The 18,881-nt window shown below is 46.9% G+C and overlaps 1 protein-coding gene across 2 annotated transcripts in view; it reads right to left on the bottom strand.

Moving 5' to 3' along the window:
• glg1b (golgi glycoprotein 1b) overlaps positions 1 to 18,881 on the bottom strand; it is a 35,027-nt gene that overhangs the window by 15,574 nt on the left and 572 nt on the right. For both annotated transcript variants that reach the window (XM_072718371.1, XM_072718370.1), the window contains exons 2-5: positions 6,959 to 6,988; positions 4,952 to 5,038; positions 4,245 to 4,460; positions 334 to 537 (exon numbers count right to left, since the gene is read on the bottom strand). In XM_072718371.1, the coding sequence (XP_072574472.1) occupies positions 334 to 537; positions 4,245 to 4,460; positions 4,952 to 5,038; positions 6,959 to 6,988 (537 nt within the window). The remainder of the gene's footprint in view (positions 1 to 333; positions 538 to 4,244; positions 4,461 to 4,951; positions 5,039 to 6,958; positions 6,989 to 18,881) is intronic.

Here is an 18,881-nt window from a genome sequence, read left to right as displayed (position 1 = left end):
GGGCAGCGTAGTGCATGCCGCGTTCGGTCTGTAACCGCCTTTAGCCTGATTAAGGTGGGGTTGGAACGAAAACATTCAGGCAGGGAGGGCGCCTGAGAACCACTGCCCTAGAGATACCTAAAGCATGGTACCCAACATCAGCAAAGACAAGTCTGTAGTATGCAAGATTTCAAATGAGCTACGGAAGCAGGAAGTTGGACTGTAGGCCAGTCAACTGTGACACACAGCCTTGCATACAAACAGCTTTGCCCTGTAGCAAAAACACAATTAACAGGCTTGTGGTGGTGAGGGCATTTCTGCCAATCGACAACAGACAGAGAAGCCTGGCCATACGTTTTCGCAGAAGCGCTCACGGTCGTCACGACAGGAGAAGTAGAGGTAGCGGTCCAGGTGGAAGTCGTCAGAGGAGAGCTCAGCCACACGCAGGATGGCCTTCTTGCATTCATCCTTGACCTCTTGTCGTTGGCCCGGATCCTCCGCCTCACTGACCAGGCCCTTCTCCAGGCATGCGATCACCTCACCTTGCGAGTGGAGATCCTAATAAAGGGGAAATAGGGGAGGGGGGGGGGGGGGGGGGCACCTAATCAACACAAACTGTTTAAAACAGAAGCATTTAGAGAGTCACTGGCTCCAGTTTGTGCATCACTGGCTTCGCTACAGCTCTATGGCACTTTTCCACTGGCGCACAGGAACCAAGCCCTACAGTGAAGAGACTTACTACAGCACGAATCCAACTCACCCAGCACTGCTTGGTTTAGAGTGTGACACTGGTGTAAAACCAAAGCAAGGGAGAAGTCTACAGCCTAATTATATTTATTTTATATATATACTGTATACATATATAGCCTGCTTATAAAAAAAAAAGCATTTCATTTTCTTCAAAGCTTCAGTTGTAGTCTGAATACTTGTCTTTATATAATGTATGTAGCTTCCTATTTGCCATCACGGTGTAGTGTTTATCAAATTTTAAACAAAAACATTGAGTAACTATACACATTAAACAAAAATAAATAAACAATCACCCGGTTACATACAAGTACCAAATTATAAAGTAAAACATTTGCTAAATCAGCATATATATGCACCACTGCCTTCATGCAAGGTTTCTGGTAAAAAGCACAACCAGCCAATTAACGCGGAATCGTGTCAGAAGTAGCCACTGAAGCTAGATGTGGGCTAATAAAGTTAAGGAAAGTCAGGAATGAAGAATTTTGAAAAAACTGGTTGAGTTTTAAATCATCCGACAGAGTAAACTTCAGTATTATGAGAGCTTTGCCACTGTGTCACGATGGCACTGATGCACTGTCCCGTGCCCCTCCTTACTCTGGTACGTTACTCGGGATGGCACTGATGCACTGTCCCGTGCCCCTCCTTACTCTGGTACGTTACTCGGGATGGCACTGATGCACTGTCCCGTGCCCCTCCTTACTCTGGTACGTTACTCGGGATGGCACTGATGCACTGTCCCGTGCCCCTCCTTACTCTGGTACATTACTCGGGATGGCACTGATGCACTGTCCCGTGCCCCTCCTTACTCTGGTACGTTACTCGGGATGGCACTGATGCACTGTCCCGTGCCCCTCCTTACTCTGGTACGTTACTCGGGATGGCACTGATGCACTGTCCCGTCCCCCTCCTTACTCTGGTACGTTACTCGGGATGGCACTGATGCACTGTCCCGTCCCCCTCCTTACTCTGGAACGTTACTCGGGATGGCACTGATGCACTGTCCCGTCCCCCTCCTTACTCTGGTACGTTACTCGGGGTGGCACTGATGCACTGTCCCGTCCCCCTCCTTACTCTGGTACGTTACTCGGGACGGCACGGATGCACTGACCCCCACTCTCCTCCAAAGATTCTAGATAAGATCCAGGGTCTTTGTTCTCTGTCATGCACACGCACTTTTGCTCTAAAATGCAAATGTCTGGATGTATACAGTATAAATCTGCGGGCATCATGGGGCTGCAATCAACATGCGGGAGACTCCCGGAACTTCAGGAAGTCTCTGCACTTATATTTTAGTAGCTGGGAGCCTTGATGCTTTCATTTGTGTGTTTTTGTGTCCCGGATACAGGCTACAGGTTCACAGCTACAACATGCCAAAAATTCTTCTCTGGGTACTGCAGAACTGGTCATTTTAGTTTTGTTGTAGCACATAAGTTAAAGATTTTCGGGCTTTTTGCAAAAAAAAAATAATTTTTTTAAAATGCTGTTGATAATCTCCCATGTCTACCAGATGACAAATGATATATCAAGTAAGTGGAATGTAACAAAATGTTATTTACATAAAGGGACAGGAGATGGTATTCCTCACAGAATTTGGAAAACAAGACCATATAATAGTCACTGTCCAAAAAGTGAAAAATACCATGGTAATTTTTAGGTGATATTGCCCGCCCCTAAACCAAAGACACACGTATTTGCCTTTAACGCGGGATGTACACGCTATGTGCTAATTTCTGATAGCAAGTCTGCAAGATTCACCATCTTATGTTAGTATCTAGAAAAATTTGCATTTGCTTGCGTACATTTCAGGGTTCCCCAATTCTGGCAGAATAAATTTCCATAACTTTCAGTACCATAAGAAAAATTTCCGAAACACACAAGTTTGCTTTGATTTGATGATCATGCAGTTTCAGATAATACTACAATTTTCGGTAAGATAATAGCCAATCTACTTACCAAATAAACAGACGGTGCACAACTTTGTACAATGTGCAAATAGCGTTCAATTACGAAAATTAATCCCAATTATTAAAATTATATGTACCTTATGATTGGTAGAGGCAAACTGAGTCAAAAATAGGAAATTGGTCAATAAAATTCAAATACGTGCAAAAAAAAAAAAAAACTGGAATAGCGAGCAAAAAAAAAGCGGTCTCAAATGAAAATCTGCGCGGTAAAACGGATGTTTGCCAAGGTAGTTAACTATTGACTTCCGCTCGTACATTTCCGAACGACGCGGGAGACAAAAATGAACAAGGCTAGTTTCCAAAACTTTTCCTCTCTATCTAAAAATTGCAAAACTTATCCAGGGCCTGGAAAAATTATTTAAAAATTCCAAAACTTTTCCAGGTTTTCCATGACCACGGGTACCCTGACATTTGCTTTACAAACCCATAGTATCTATAGTACTTGTTTTGAGTAGGAGGTTGGAAATTTAAGTTCTAAGTTATCGGAAATACATCAATATCATGATGTGTGGTACTACCAATAATGAATAATGTATAAAACATGCCCTTTATTCCCTTTAGATAAGCCATGCATATCGACACAAAATTGCATCTCCCTGCACTTAGACCAATCAGATGGTGGTGATGCAACCAAATAATCAGGGCTGTCAGCTCGTGTGCAGCTCGGATAATTCACAATGGAAAACCGCCACCTCACAGTACAGCTGTGGAACAGCTCGGTTCTTGGCGGCAGTGGAAAAGCACCATTACTGTGTGACCAGTGGGTCCAGATCCTGGACATCCCTGATGAACAGGAAAACCCCCCTCAGACAGGAGTGAGCCACCACCGGCTCACATTGGACATGAAGGCTGAAGCTTAAAATGGTGAATTCTGTGAAGATGGCCAGGGGATACAACCACACCACACTCCAGAAACCAACATATAAAGGGAAGGAGGTTGCAGGGTCCCTCATCAGCACTACAAATCACTCCAGAACTCCCAGACATTAAATCAAAAAAGGAAGTAGTGACCCAAACCATTTCTTGGGCACATTAGTTATGAGTTACCCTAGCTAACCTTAATCTAGTCCAGGGTTCTTGAAATCCGATTCCAAATCCAGGCCTTGTTTTCCGTTCTCCCAGGCAGTTTAATAATTACGGATTCTGATTGGCCACAGAGGCTTCACACACATGGGTCAAGGAAGGCTGGAAAAGGAGCCGTGCTCAGACCTTGAGGACCGTGATCTGAACAGCCCTGATCTAGTTTCAAGTGTATAGGATGCAAAATTATAGGACATCATCACTGACTTTCACTTGCATTTCACACAGTATTATTACAAAAGATTTTTTGGGAGGAATTGCAGCCCTAGTGGTCACCACACCCTGCTGCACAAACCATAGACTCCACTCTCCTGTGACTGACTTATCCTAGGCTTCCTTTTGATGTCAGCAAACAATGCTGAAAATGCAGCTAAATCAGACACAAACAGGGCCAGACCGACCAGACGCTAGGGTCCCGCACAACCGGCGAGCAGTAGAGAGCAGAACGCAAGTTGGGCTTGCAGCAAATACCTTCTCCCCGGTGTTGATGCTGCCACAGTGCAGGGCATTGATGTCATCGCGACACTTGTCCATAAAGCCGCAGATCAACCGGTAGTCGCTGTAGATTATGGTGGTCATCTTGGTGATGTACTGGTGGCACTGATACTCCGAGATGTTGCTGCGATGATCCACCAGGCAGGACACCAGGTAGCCTTTCCCACGTGGCTCCTCTGCACATTCCTTGATCTGGGTCAAGCACAGACTCCGGTCAACCGTGCAACTGTCAGAGGAGTTAGACAAACTAACCTCTACACCAGTAGGAGATGTGAAGAATAGCCCTCAGTGCAGGCAAGTTAAACCCACTTATCACCTTTTATGAGTTCACAATCAATAGACGAGAGCTACTCATTTTCACCTGACGTGACCCATGCAAAGTAATGTTAAGCGAGGAGGGGGTAACAGCTGACCGCTAAAACAGCCTTCGAATGGTTGGCTGAAATCCCCAGTTTGCCCACAGGAATACTGCTCAGCATCATGATCTCTGTCCCCATGCAAACCTCGAGACAGACAGAAATAGCCCAAGCTTCTGATGCAGCCCTCGCGGAGGAGGGTGGTTCGTTAGAACCAGGGGATGTCCGGAGGTTGGAGACCTTAACTCTTCAGCCAACGGCAGCGTCTGAAAACTTCTCATCTTCTGTGGGAAAAGGAAAAGGGAAGGGGAGGGGGGGGGCACTCACCTCCGGGATGGTGGTCTTGCATACTTCCACAGCCACAGACTCAAACTTAGGGTCTGTTGTCAGATTCAACTTGTAGTTCCAGAGAAGCTGTAGGAACACATAAGAGGAAAAGCTTTCAGAGATTTTTTGTACTTTGCCAGTTTCAAAACGATTAAAAGCGCTGGCCATTTTGAATTTTAAAAACTAAAACATTTTAACAAGGAGAAAAGACTCCAGGATGGACCCCTAGTTCTATTAGACCCATCTGCAGCAGTTAAAATGAACTACTAAACCCTTATCTAAACCATCACTCAATGTCACGGGAACTGCTCAGAGACGGCTTATCGCATCATTTTGGTGTCCAAGTCACATGAGGAACAACTGGTTCATCCCAGAAAATGGACTGGTTTGTCCTTGGCCCTCTACTTTCTGTACACTCCCTGTTTATATCCAGTTACCAAGTCAGTGTTTTTTTTCCTACCACTTTTACACAGTAGACATCCAACTCCACTTTCCTGACAAAGGACACCGTAGTTCCACCTAACATTTCCGCATACCTCAGTGACATCGCAGCATGAAAATGAGGAATCGCCATCCTATAACCAAGTCCAACCTTCTCATCTTCCATGTCAAATTCACCATTCTCCAGGACATCACCGTGCAGCTAAGATCACCAACAATATCTCCATCTGGGTCCATCAAAAACCTAAGGGCACTGATGTATGCCCAGCTATATTTGATGACAACATTGCAGCTGTCTCCTGGTTATGTAGATTTGTACCCTAAAAGATCTTGTCCATGCACTTGTCTCACGACTAGACATTTGTGACTGACAGGGCTGCCAGTTGGCCGAATGACTGTCACGTGACGCCCCCCTCTCTCTCTTCATTAGCTAGCATAGGTCCTCACGTCAGCTTGACGGCCTTGCTGCTGGCTTTCCGAGCCATCATTGAAACGGCACCTGCCCCTCCCACTGAGTAGCTCATCAAGACCTACATTGCTTCTCACGGTTTCCAGTCAGCACGCCAACCCTGCATGGAGATCACACCATCAGGTGACAATACCAAAGCATCATGTTACTGCATTGTTGCATTTTATTATTACCGTACCATTTTTTTGAGCAATGAATTTGGGCATTAAGTCTCAACCCAAATTTTTAACATTTAGAACCGAAGAAAAATGTGGGTCCTAATGGTGAACTAGCCAAGAACCTACTGCTCTACATTTAACCAGTTTGGTGGGGGGGGGGGGGGGGGTGTGCAGGGTCCACACTTATTGAGAGGAGGGGACACTTGGGTGGGTGGAGTCCATCATCAGTGCCACAGAAGGCAGCAAAGTCTTCAGGTAAATTATGCAGGTGTCACCCTGGGGGCCACATCAGATTGGCCCTGCTCCCCATCCCCTTTAAACCAGGAACTGCAGGTTCCTCAGGCGGCTGCTTCAGAGACCAGAATAAATCGAGGTCACATTTGTCCCGTACTGGGATTTCATCTCTGCATCTGCACAATCGCCGCGTTGAGTCACGTAACAGAGAGAGCCGCCGTGGGATGTGAGATATTAAACTGACAAGGAGCAACACTTGTACCTTTTCACCAGCTTGGTGTGTGGAACATCTGCACAGGATGGAAAGCATCAGCTACTTAACACCACAGGCAACATAAAACTACAGTTTGACTGCTGACTTTCATTTCCAGAATTACACACCATATTTTTGAATGTTTTACATATACAAAAATGTGTTCAGTATAATAGTAGGGTTTTAGTAAATGGCCCAAGGCTGACAGAGGAGATGCTCATTGGTGGTTGGAGAGAGTCAGCAGCACAGTGACTGCTCTGCTCGTGCTGTGCCCACTGCTTCCAGCAGGAGGCAGTAGCCGTCTGGGAGGCTCCCACTGCCAATGATCATCTAACCCAGCCTGCAGCCAGGATTACTTTGCTCAGAACTGTTTGAATTTAGTCACTAGAGCTCATGAGATTTTAGGGTTGGGGGAGGGGATGGACAGAGAGAGAAGAGCAGAGCACACTTACATGGTTGCAGGCAGCGCTGATCTCCGATTCCTGGAAAAGAGGGGGGGAGGGAGAAAGTCAGACAAAATCGTAGACAGTCCTGGGTTTCGCATTTCTTAAGTGGGTGGCACAGGCTATGCACACATGGGTAACAAACAACACACAGGTGTAAAATGTGCTGGGGGGGGGGGGGGGGCACAGGTTCACCCAGTCAAGGCGTGGAACCATGACAGAGACTGGACTCCTGTGCGACCCTCAGATTGGCACTCTCAACCAACAGGGTCTGCCAGTTTAGGGGCAGCAATACCAGTAAGTCCTTCAAGCCATCTTGGCGAAATGGACGCAGGTATTTGTCCCCCCAAGCCAGTCACATACCCCACATCAAAATATGTAAGAATTTAGATAGTGGCCGTGGAGTACTCTGCCTGCCCAGCCCCCAGTGCTCACAAGGACAAGGCCAAAAGGAGGGGGGGGCAGTAATGGGAGATAGAAGGCTATTGACATCGAGTGACTGTAAACCACACTTCATACCAGTTTCCCTCCAGCATCCACACAGAGCAGGCCTTCAGAAAGATTACATCACTATACAATAATTACACCAACGCCAGCATGAGTCATAATGGGTGGTGATAGCAGCGCAGCACACAAGCAGAGGCAGCTCAAGCTCGACAGCCCCCCAGGTAGACTGCTGGTAGGAAGCCTCTACTCCATGTGCTGACAACTCAGAACCACGGATCACCAGTACAACCCACCCCCCCACACACACACCCCCCCCCACACACACACAAAACTGGAGCATCTTGGGAAAGCAGCTGATCTTGTTAAGCCAGTTCTTTCTAGACGGGCTTCATAGAAAACAAAGAGGCTCCTGTACATAGAATGTCATATAAACAAAGAAAATGCATTGCGTGCAGTGTGCTTAAGGTAAATAGGTGGAAGGCGGCTCCTGAGCTCCGCCTGGTCCCAGGCATGTACACGCACACTGAACACTGAATACTGAACACTGAACACTGAACACTACCGATCCACTTTCTGACTGATAACCCATCAATACTGGCTGGGCCAGAATATTCTACCCTGATAACTGTATTCATATCAGACTGGTTACAGTGATCTTATGGTTAGACTACATATAAACAAGTCATTGTTACTTCAAGGCTCAATATTTGCTTACAATATCCTCAGGATTCCAGAGCTTCAGGAAAAGACGACAAATTGAATGGACTGCAAACAAACCTAAAATTTTAAGAAATCACCTTTTTGCTGTAGAGCAGCGGTGGCCAATCTTACCCGCAAAGGGCCGGTGTGGATGCAGGTTTTCGGGGTGACCTTTAGGTCAGCTGTTCAAACCCAGGTGTGAGGACTCTTCAGCCAATCAGTCCTCTAATTAGTAATATAATTAGTGAGCTGCAGCGAAAACCCGCACACACAGCGGCCCTTTGCGGGTAAGACTGGTCACCCCTGCGAAAACCCGCACACACAGCGGCCCTATGCGGGTAAGACTGGCCACCCCTGCGAAAACCCACACACACAGCGGCCCTTTGCGGGTAAGACTGGTCACCCCTGCGAAAACCCACACACACAGCGGCCCTTTGCAGGTAAGACTGGTCACACCTGCTGTAGTGTGAAACTGGACAATGCTGACAATACAGTTTATTGCTGGGTTTCTTCCTCTGACTGCCTCACTGTGGGGAACAGGTGTCGTCGCTGGGAGAGGTATCGCCCGTCCTGCATCTTTACACGACTGTCCAGTACTGAAAATAAAAACGTGACCCATTTTATATCCATGGGGGAGGGGGTATCCTGCATTTCTTCAGATTGAAAGTGAAAATCCTAATTGCTAATGTTTGTGACTGTAAACACATGCATGTTCCACTAGATGGCAAAACTTCAGGTGGTGAAGTAAGTTCACAGCATTTCCTTTTTCAGTTAGCACAAATTTTCAGCACACGGGACCAGTCTGTTGTGTGTCAGTTTAAAATGACTGGGGGGGGGGGGGGACATCTTCTTGTTAAATGTTGCTGTGGAGCTGTTGCTCGCTCCCCCCCCCTCCCAACACATAAGTTGGTCTTGAAGCACCAAGAAAGGTAGTGTGTACTGCCACCTCAGCCAACCTTATGGTGCATTTGTTGGGCAGAGGCAGTCTTCTTTAATTACTACCACAGGATTGGTTGGAACTGCGTTCATTTCCATGATGGGAGGTCTGTGTGCTCGCCGTCAAGCAATATTCCTTATTGACAGTTCAAAGCTTCTCCTTTTCTTATTTGTTTAAAATTGTATATGCCAAGTTCATATATTTTATATGGCTGAGGTGTATTTTAAATCACAAAGGTGGCACCGATCACGTGACCAGTCACTGCTCTGCCCATCATCGATCCACATAACCGTAAAACATGCCGTTTGGATGAAGAGCATGACGTGCAAAATTTAAGGTCAACGTTTCCCTGTATTTTGGGCACCAGAGCTCAGACAGGAGAAAGACCTAAAGAACTGGATCACTGTCATTAGCCCAGCAGTCCACAAAGGAGCCGAGACAGAACAGAACAGAGGATGCAAAGTGGAAGGCTGGGGAACTTCTGAAGGGTTAGAGCAGAAGGGCAAAGCCTCAGGGGATATAACTAAGGGGCCCCTGGCTTTAGGCAAACTAACCATTTAGACAGCGGCTTTTCACACACGCACACTGTATGTATAGAGAACATTATTTCCGGAATAGCTGTTAAGCACACCTCACCACACACAGACACTGCAATGTATGTGAGGCACTCTTTAAGCTAAGTGTTAATGTAGCCTGAAATGCAAATTAATAATCTGCATTAAACAAACTAGAATGGAAGCCTGCGATTGGCATAGCTGTCACATGACTATGGGAGCCTGCTCAAGGTCTTCTAGCAGCTTGGGTATCAAGAGCACGTGTTTGTACATACAGCCAGTCATGTTTATCAAAGCAACAAAGCTGAACATACAGCCAACTAGTTCAAGTTAAAGCAAGAGGTACATCCCAGATCGCCCCTTCAGAGTTGTGTGCAAGTTGGGGAGGGGGGGGGGGGGGGAGAGGAGAGAGAGGGGAAATGGGACAGGAGGGAAGATCTTGATTTGATAATCACGTCAACAGCAGCCTGCAAATATCACCAAGTCCCACTGGGGCGAGCCGGTTTCCAGTTGCTTAAATGTCACCCAGTCGATCTTCTATCATGCAAATCGCTCATTAGCCTTGGTGTCCATCTGCTCAGAAAAGATGATGCGAACTCCACACAAAACCGTGCAGGGAGAACACGGCGCTTCCCAGTCGAGCGCCTGGAGACGGACCGGGGAAGAGCCCCACCCACTACGATGAACGTGTCACCCAAAGCGTTGTTTGTGTCACTTGAGTAGCTCAGACCAAGCCCTGGAATGTTTGTAGTTCAGCTTGGGAGATGGGGAGGGGGGAGATGGGGAGGGGGGGGGGGGACTCCATGACTCTCCCCCCCCCCCCCCCCAATCTAAGCACACAGTTACGCACCATCAGCAGTAGTGAACTATTTAAAATGGCCGCATTCAGGACTGACGTCAAGTCTTCAGTCCAAAAGTCTCTCTCACCACATTTCACTTCAGACTCCAGAGATTGTTGAGCAAGGGCAGCACATCAAGTTAATTAAGCCTCAAGATACATCCATCAATGTGCCAGAGCACGGAATCCTACCCGAGGGGTAGAGAGGAGGGCCCTGCGTGTAACGTCCAGGGAGCAGCAGGCCCGCAGCCACACCCACAGACGTGGCGACCGAAGGCATGGCCAGAAATAGCCGCTCCACTTTTAGAGGCCGCGGCTGGACCCAGCCAGCAGCAACGGCACTCCTGGGAAGTAGGGAGGCCTTCAGAAAAGCAAGGAGCCGCTCCCAAATTACGGAGCGAGTACAAGAAAATTTATAAACTTTGGTTAATTGCTCTTCCCACGCCTAAAGGCTTCCACGTTAAAGCGAAACCAGTCTTAACTGCCTGTAAAACATGAGACGTAAAGCCAGGAACAGGAGCGTGCGTTTTGCACTTTAGTCTGTTAATTTTAAAAAACCACTTTGATCCGTCTAATAGAACTGCTTTTCTGGTACAAGTGCACAGTAAGCAGGGCTATAAGCCCTTGAAGCACCAGCACATTAGGGAGAGGAGACCCAGACCGGCAAGCCGGCCCATTCCAGGGCACCAGCACTCAAACTGATATTTGAATTTTTTTTGATAAATATTGCAACATATTAAAGCAAAAAAGGGAGTTGAAATTTCACCCAAAGTAAACTACAGCCAAAAACTACTTATCTACCAGTAGACTGAGATAAATGAGCTGGTGTTGCGGCCAACACACACAAAGGAGCGCAGGCAAATCACCTGCTTTTGCTCAATATCGTCTCTACGGAATCCAAAATATTTCGATACAGCAGAATGTCTTCCAGTTCCTGTTCGCTTTTGTCCTTCAATTTTGTTAATTTCTCAAACGTGCCACTGTCTACGTGCGAGTCTGACAGCAAAGCCGAAAATGATCATGCGTTCTCTGAGCCGGTCATTAAGAGCTCATGCAAAAGTAGTGACATTTTTTTAAGTCACACTAGATAAAGGAAACAAAAAACATTCAAGATGGTTTCCATCGTGACAGAGTAAAAAATTTAACATAAGTTATTGATGCTCTCAAACCAACCATCCCGGCCATTACAATGAGACAGCTGCATATGTGCATGACATGCGCCGTTGATGTTGTTAACAACGTACGTCCTGCAGCCCTAGTCCAGATGACTGACACCCTTTATTGAATATTAGCTACAACTCAGAAACTCTGATGCAAAAAGCAGAACTTCCTCCAAAATGTGTGATGTTTGAGGGGGAGGGGGGGGGGGTGGGTGGGAAGAAAACCTTAATCTCGTGTGCATTAATTTGCAAGAGAATTGAAGAAGTGTCCTAAACCAGAGGGCCTCAACAACATAACAACCACAAACCCAGTAGCGTGTTGAATAAAATGAAATGAAGTTTTATTTGCCATGTACAAAAACAGGTACTGGAGAATGGGCTTCCTCCACATATTCCATCTTTTGCTCCTTTTCAGATACATACACATACAGAAGAGACCAAAGCTAGTAGTCAGAGCACAGGGTCAATCGTCTATCTGGCACACCTGGAGCATTTTTTTTTTTTGGGTGGTGGGGGGTGGTTTAAGGACCTTGCTAAAGGGCCTCACTGAGCATGGGATTTGAACCTTGCGACTACGACTGCATGATATCACATTGCGATTATATGACATGTGCAAATCACCAGGACTTCAGATGACTGCTGTAAACATTAATCTGGATGGCGGCTTCTCCGTACTATACGGATGTTTACTTATGCACACAATTTCGTAAGCAAATTAGCGGTACGCCTATGTTTAATAAGCGTGTTTTGTATTAATCTGCAAAAAGTCCCACCATGCCACCGATGTCATGTTTACCTTGTTTGACCACGATATCTCCTCTGTCAAATAATGTTACGCCTGTTAAGCCGGCCCTTTCTTCACTGCCACTTCAGTGCTTATTGCTTCCATAACATACCGAAACAGTAGCATGTGGCGTGCTCTGCTAACAAAATTGAATAAACATGATGATACGCTGAAATTACACAGATTACTAACCATACCCATATCAATGTTTTAGCCATATTACCTCAGGGCTAGACATAAGCCGCGGCACCGCGGCCAATGGCCGTCGTGCCTCTCAAAATTGGCCGCACGCCTCCTCAAAATTGAAGTACCTTACGGCCAAGATTGGCCTGCCTTTAATGTTTGTCTGGCCGTATGCCCCCCTTTTACCGAAAGTAACGTTCATTACACAAAAGACTTGCGCACGACACGGTCTACTTTACCTCGTCAACAATCGATGCATCTGTACTGAACCCGAACCCAACCTTCGATACGAGAAACGAGATCGACCCGCATATCTCGTAATTCCCAACTACTGAATGAACCGCAATGAATTCTGGACTAATACGATCATGTGTTCGTCGCATGATTGGCTGGTACGGTATGTATCGTCCAGCCTACTATGGAGCCACAGCAATGACAATGGTGCATCATAATCATCGGTAATCATCGTGTAGTTGTCGTCTGCTGCTTATGCTGTCACCATGCCTCGCAAAGATCGAGAACGTAAAAGAAAGCAAGCTGAACTCGCGGCTACTGCCGCAAAATGTTGCAAATTATCTACTTTGTTCAGGTAAGTGTCAGATGGTGTTGTAAAAAAGCATTTGCCGAGGCAGAGCAGATTTGACTCAGAGAAGTACCAAGCTCTGCTGGGAGGATATAGGACTGGTAGCGTGCAGTGTGCAAAAAACGAACGTCAAGTCAATTGTCATGTACACTAAAAGAATACGGGTGTTCTGAGCAAACAAATACAAAAATATTGACGGCTCCTTTATTGTTGGATTTTGTTTTTTGAAATAAAGCTATATATATATATATTGTCTAAACTTGGTAATTACAGTAATTTTGGCCTTGTGCCCAGGCTTAATGGCCTTGTGCCCTAGAAAAAATATGAATAGCCAAGGCCAAAGTGGCTGTGCCCTCCTAAATCCTTATGTCTAGCCCTGTTACCTATCTGCTTACCGAATCGTGGGCGCAAGTAGAAGGCGTCCTGACAAATGTATACGCCCGTCATCTAAAGCCTTGGTGATTATTGCGCATGCACCATAATCACAATTTAGCGACCTTCTGATCACAGGTAGAGACCTTGTTTGCTTTCAGGATCTGCAAGTGCAGATCCTAGGCAGAGAGAGGGCAAGGGCTGCCTTCCGTGGGCCACTGTCAGCTGCACAGCCTTTTATCATTAAACTCTGAGCTCACAGCAGAATGACAGGTACGGGAATCAAGTTACAAACCAAACATTTACCACAGAACAGGATTTAAGACACCTAAACCAAGGAGGGCACCTTCAATTTAAGGGCAGTCAGCACAAATGGAAAACTGAACTGTCACCATGAACTCACACACACACACACACACACACACACACACACACACACACACACACACACACACACACACACACACACACACACACACACACACTTTGGCCCCATCCTGTGAAGGAGAAATTTCCAGGTGTTTAATGCCGTTACTCTGCAGACCCTTGAAGTGCACTCGCTACAGATCTTTCTACAGCCCTGCATGATGCTGTGGAGGGGGATCCGTAGTCAGCACAGAAGCCCTCATTTGGTAGAGTGTTGGCTTCGACAGGCCGACATCAGCGCAAATGAAGCCAATTGTCCAAACTTAGGTGGCAACCAGTATTCCTGCCACCTCACTCAAACGGGCTCATCATGCTTACACCCCCCTCCCCCCAGTGAACCATTACAAGCACTGAAACTGCACACTGTCAGTTTGACTTTATCTAACATACCGCAGCCAGGAGCTGAGGAGGCTGGGGGGGAAAAAAAAAAATAGAAAAAGATACCCCAACGAAGAGCAGAGAAGCGACACAACAAGATTAGAATGAGTCCTCAGTCATCTGCAGCACTGGGAGACGGTGAACACCCAAAAAATGGCACCCCGGTATATTCTGTGGCTTTCTTTGGTCCATCGTAGATGCAAGACCCCCCCCCCCACACACACACACACACACACACACACACACACACACACACACACACACACACAGTTGCCCCTAGGCCAAGCTGTCAAATCCAAAATGTTTTGACCAAACACTACACTGCCTATCACACTCCCAGCCCCCCAGCACCACATCAACCTAAAAAACAAAACAAACCCATGAGTGAACAACTACAGGACTTAAGGCGGCACTTGGCTCTTCTGGGTGCCTAAACGTACCTGTAATTAAGAGAGAGCACTCATTCATTATAACATACAGAGGGAAGACTTAAACAGGAAAGCAGAGCTCGAACCAAAAGAAAAAAAGAAAAAAAAAAACCCAACCACTGATGATCTGCAAACTGATTCCTTGTTTCCTCCCCAAACAAGAGCTATGGTTTCAGATGGCGGAAGCACAGAGCAGAGACGCTTCTGACACAGGCGAACAGGTTAAACCAACATGTGGCTCACAAGGCGAACTGCTACAGGGACAAAACAAGCAGCATTCAGGCTGCTTACGCCACCGGCAAGGATGTAAAGACACGGCACCAGCCTCCCTCAACCTTAAACACTCATTTCCACCTCGGAGCTGTAATCAACTTACAATATATCCATAATTTAAGGGGGGCAGATGTCATGAGGTCTGATGAGCCTCAGTGAAGAGGGGAAGAAAATGATAGATCTCTGATTCATGCTAAGCTCATAAAAAGGGGGGGGGGGGGGGGGGGTTTGAAGTAAATGTCAGAACTGCACGTCCCGCAAATAGACATTCATTCAGGCCTTTCCTGGAGACAGGCATGGTGCAGAGCCCCCCCCCCCCCCAGACAGCCAAAGCTGTCATGCACAGACCTGGTCAGAACACCAGACCTGGTCAGAATTCCTTTCCCCCCCCTGTTAGGAAGACAGCTTCTTTGTAACAACCCCCCCCCCCACCACCACCAAAAAAAAAAAAGGGTTCCTACATTAAGCACTTTCAAAATGTGACCTTCACAGCATGCCCAGTGTCATTGACTGCCCCAGAACCTTCTCCATACTCACGGGCACACGGCAGACCAACCCTTCCCTTAACCTAGCTGTCAGGGGCTACCTCCATCAGATAGCAGCCATCTCCTTTGGAATGGTCACCTCAGCAAAGGCAGATCAGTCACAGAGGTCAGATTTCATGTTGTGTTACCTGTATTGTTACAAAGCAAAACAAAATACACCCAAGGGAATGAAGCAGTGTTGAAAGTCACCATCTACCAGTGCTTCTGTCCCTTAGGCATAATTAATTACAATCCTGCTACAGCACTGAACAAAAAAAATGTTTATTCCTATTCCTGGGTTACAAATGCCAGTACCATTGCTCATTCCAGTTATTTATTTTATTACTATGAAGAACACAATACTGTTGTTTCGTCTCCTCCCTTCATCATGCAGGCCTAACAGCACCCCACCCAAAATGGTAGCTCACAGCGCTGAAGCCAAGCCAAACAGGAACGCCAGTACAGCTGCCTGGTGACAGGCCGGGGGGGGGGGGGGGGGACGTCCCCGCACAGGCGTGTGCCGCTTCCGGTCAGTCGGGTTCGTTACGATTCCGTGTCGTTCCGCCAGAAGGATAGAGGATATACATCTGCAGGTGCCACTGGGTCCAGTTACCACATGCCAAATGGTCACAGGCTGCCCCACAAAAAGCCATGTCCTGGGGTATCTCTCACACACACACACACACACACACACACACACACACACTTCAACCATATGGTTGAATTATCTTCAAAGAAATTCTGGTTCCAGGCTTTGTTTAAACAATATATTAAATAACTCTGCTCAGGCATGCACACATCCTAGAGGCATACAGTAACAGGAGCCCGGCGTGTAGAGAACATGCTGACAGACCACAGCAGCCAGGGAAACGTCGGACCCAACCCACACCACTCTCCCTTATGTGGGAGTCGGGTTAGAGGCAGATGAGATCCAGTTACTGTGCCCTGGTCCCTGAGCTGCAGGTACAGAAAGATTCCCTCTCGGGAGACAGGCCCATACAAGCGGCAACGCCCTGGTCATCAGGGCCAGAGGGGCTTCGGGGTGCATCTGAAGGTCTCCTTCACACCTCACAGGTGCTGCACACTTACAGCGGGTGCAAACCGGTCTCACAGGCCACACCCAGAGCTAAGGGGCAATTCCTATACATCAAATTGCCACGGGTTTGGATTTTCACAGCATCATTCTCACCAAGCAGAAGGTAATATAAAACACAAAATACGACAAAAAACACTCCCACATCCTGTCGCATTATTCAGAACCGTCACCCTGCAAACAGCCACTACCACCCCCCCGGCCCCCAGAACTTTCGATACATCTGACCACCTTAAACACTGGCATTCACCCACAAGCCACCAACAGCCAATCACTTCCTGCAGAACAGTTTAGTGTCACTGGTTACCTTCAAACCCTCAGTTTTCAAGTAGTGTATTAAACAGCCACGATTACAGGGTCTGAGCATTAAAAATACAACCAGCCATCACCTCATCCGACATCAAAAGGACTGGTCTGGAACCAGAGTGTTCCCCAGAAAACAGAATCCAATTAATTATACGAAACTACACCAAAACCAGTAATGCTTAACCCAACAATGCACTCAATTAACACGCTGAGCCAAGAGAAAGGGATAGAATAAAAAGCTTTAATTGCAACAAAAAGAAATGCAGGACATTTTCTTAAGTATGTAAAAATTTCCATTTAGAATCATTACATAAGCATTTCCAGCACCTTATCTTGGCCTTCGTGCGCAGAATTAGCTAGTGTGGTACAAACTGCTAAGAGCCCCGTCATAGTAAACAGGCCACAGAGCATTTAAGCAGCTAGACACAGTAGGCATGTAGACAGAGAGACTAAACTGATTAAACCCCCTTTCCAGTTAAAATGCGAGGCAACCGAAAAGTAAATTCAGTCCATGAAATTGCTGGATTACAAGAACAAACGTGTAGGAGGTGCAGTCAAAGGTGGGGCGGGGGGCTTACGTGGGTCCACCCTTAAGAGCGGACATTCATAACAATGTAAATTCTAGCAAGAACCTCATAGCGCCCAGGCATCTAAATGCTCCTTCAAACAGCTTTCACGGCAAGAACTCTGCTCTTCAGCTTGCTTAAGTATTGCTAAAAATCTGACAGCCACAGAGGGAAAAGGGGGTTACATTTACAACTCTGTACAGGGCAGGGCCGTGCCGGGCTTGTGGCACCAGACAGAGTCAGTGTCAGGGATCATCCAGGTAAACTGCACAGGTTACCAGACAACACAGCAAGACTTCCTTCTGCCCCTCTTACCTGCAGCATGAAGGCCACGCAAATTAAGATACGTGCTGCTGTAGGCGACAAAGACTGTCGCCTGCAGCGAAACCAAAGCAGGATGCACTGCACAGAAGAGGCTGCGTGTGAACCAGGTCACCGTCACACAACCCTGAAAACACTTAGGTCATCCACTTAACTCTCAGACAGGAGCGCTACAGCTACAAGGAACAGGCAGGACGCCAACAAGATACATGCATAAAGCCAGCAAGGCAGAGGAAATACCACCACCACCCCCAACCACCTTGCAGGAACCTGAAAACATACTAACCAGTTAAAACTCATTTGTGTCTCAGAGGGAGTGTCAAAAACTAGTCTAAATAATAGGTTTTAACCAAAGCATAATGTCTTCTGGTTTCAAAAGGAATCCTTTGGGGCAAACTCACTGACGATGAAGCAGCCATGTCAAATACAAATAGATTTGACTTCATTCACACGTGGCTAAAATCATCACTACACATTTTAGAGTGTAGTTCTTGGTGTCTTGGTATATGCCAGGCCACCACGGTACAATTCACATTAATTAACCCCCAACCCCATACATGCACACACACAATTAATCGCGATTACAGATTCACATGAGTCACCAGATTCTGCCTGAAGAAGATCCCATTAGAGAGAATGGTAAAAAAAATAACGACAGCTTCAGGAGGGCTGCACGGCGAACTGGCCACTTCGCTCCTTTACATTTAAAACCATTTCTGTACAAATCGACCGTGCATGACCGGCATTCAGCATGACAGACGGTTGAAAGTTTATCGTTAACTTTTTTTCCTGGCGGATTTGTAAAACCGCAATGGATTCGAGCACCAAAGGCTGCAGTCCCAGTGACTTTAATCGGAAATGAGGCCCTGGGCATATAGAGGGGGAAGGCAGACTGACAGCCTGTAATAGCAAAAGAACCTAAATCCGACAGCAAAATGCAAGATATGCGATCGGCCATCAGGGTTTTCCAGGCCGGCGCTCGTGACGCAGAGGCTGCCGGCTCCGCCAGGCTGCGAGGCGGCCAAAGCGCACCGGGTTGGCCCACAACGGGCTTCTCCTC

This window comes from Paramormyrops kingsleyae, chromosome 11 (assembly GCF_048594095.1).
Source record: "Paramormyrops kingsleyae isolate MSU_618 chromosome 11, PKINGS_0.4, whole genome shotgun sequence".
NCBI classification, from domain to species: Eukaryota; Metazoa; Chordata; class Actinopteri; order Osteoglossiformes; family Mormyridae; genus Paramormyrops; species Paramormyrops kingsleyae.
This window is presented reverse-complemented; position numbering and strand designations above follow the sequence as displayed.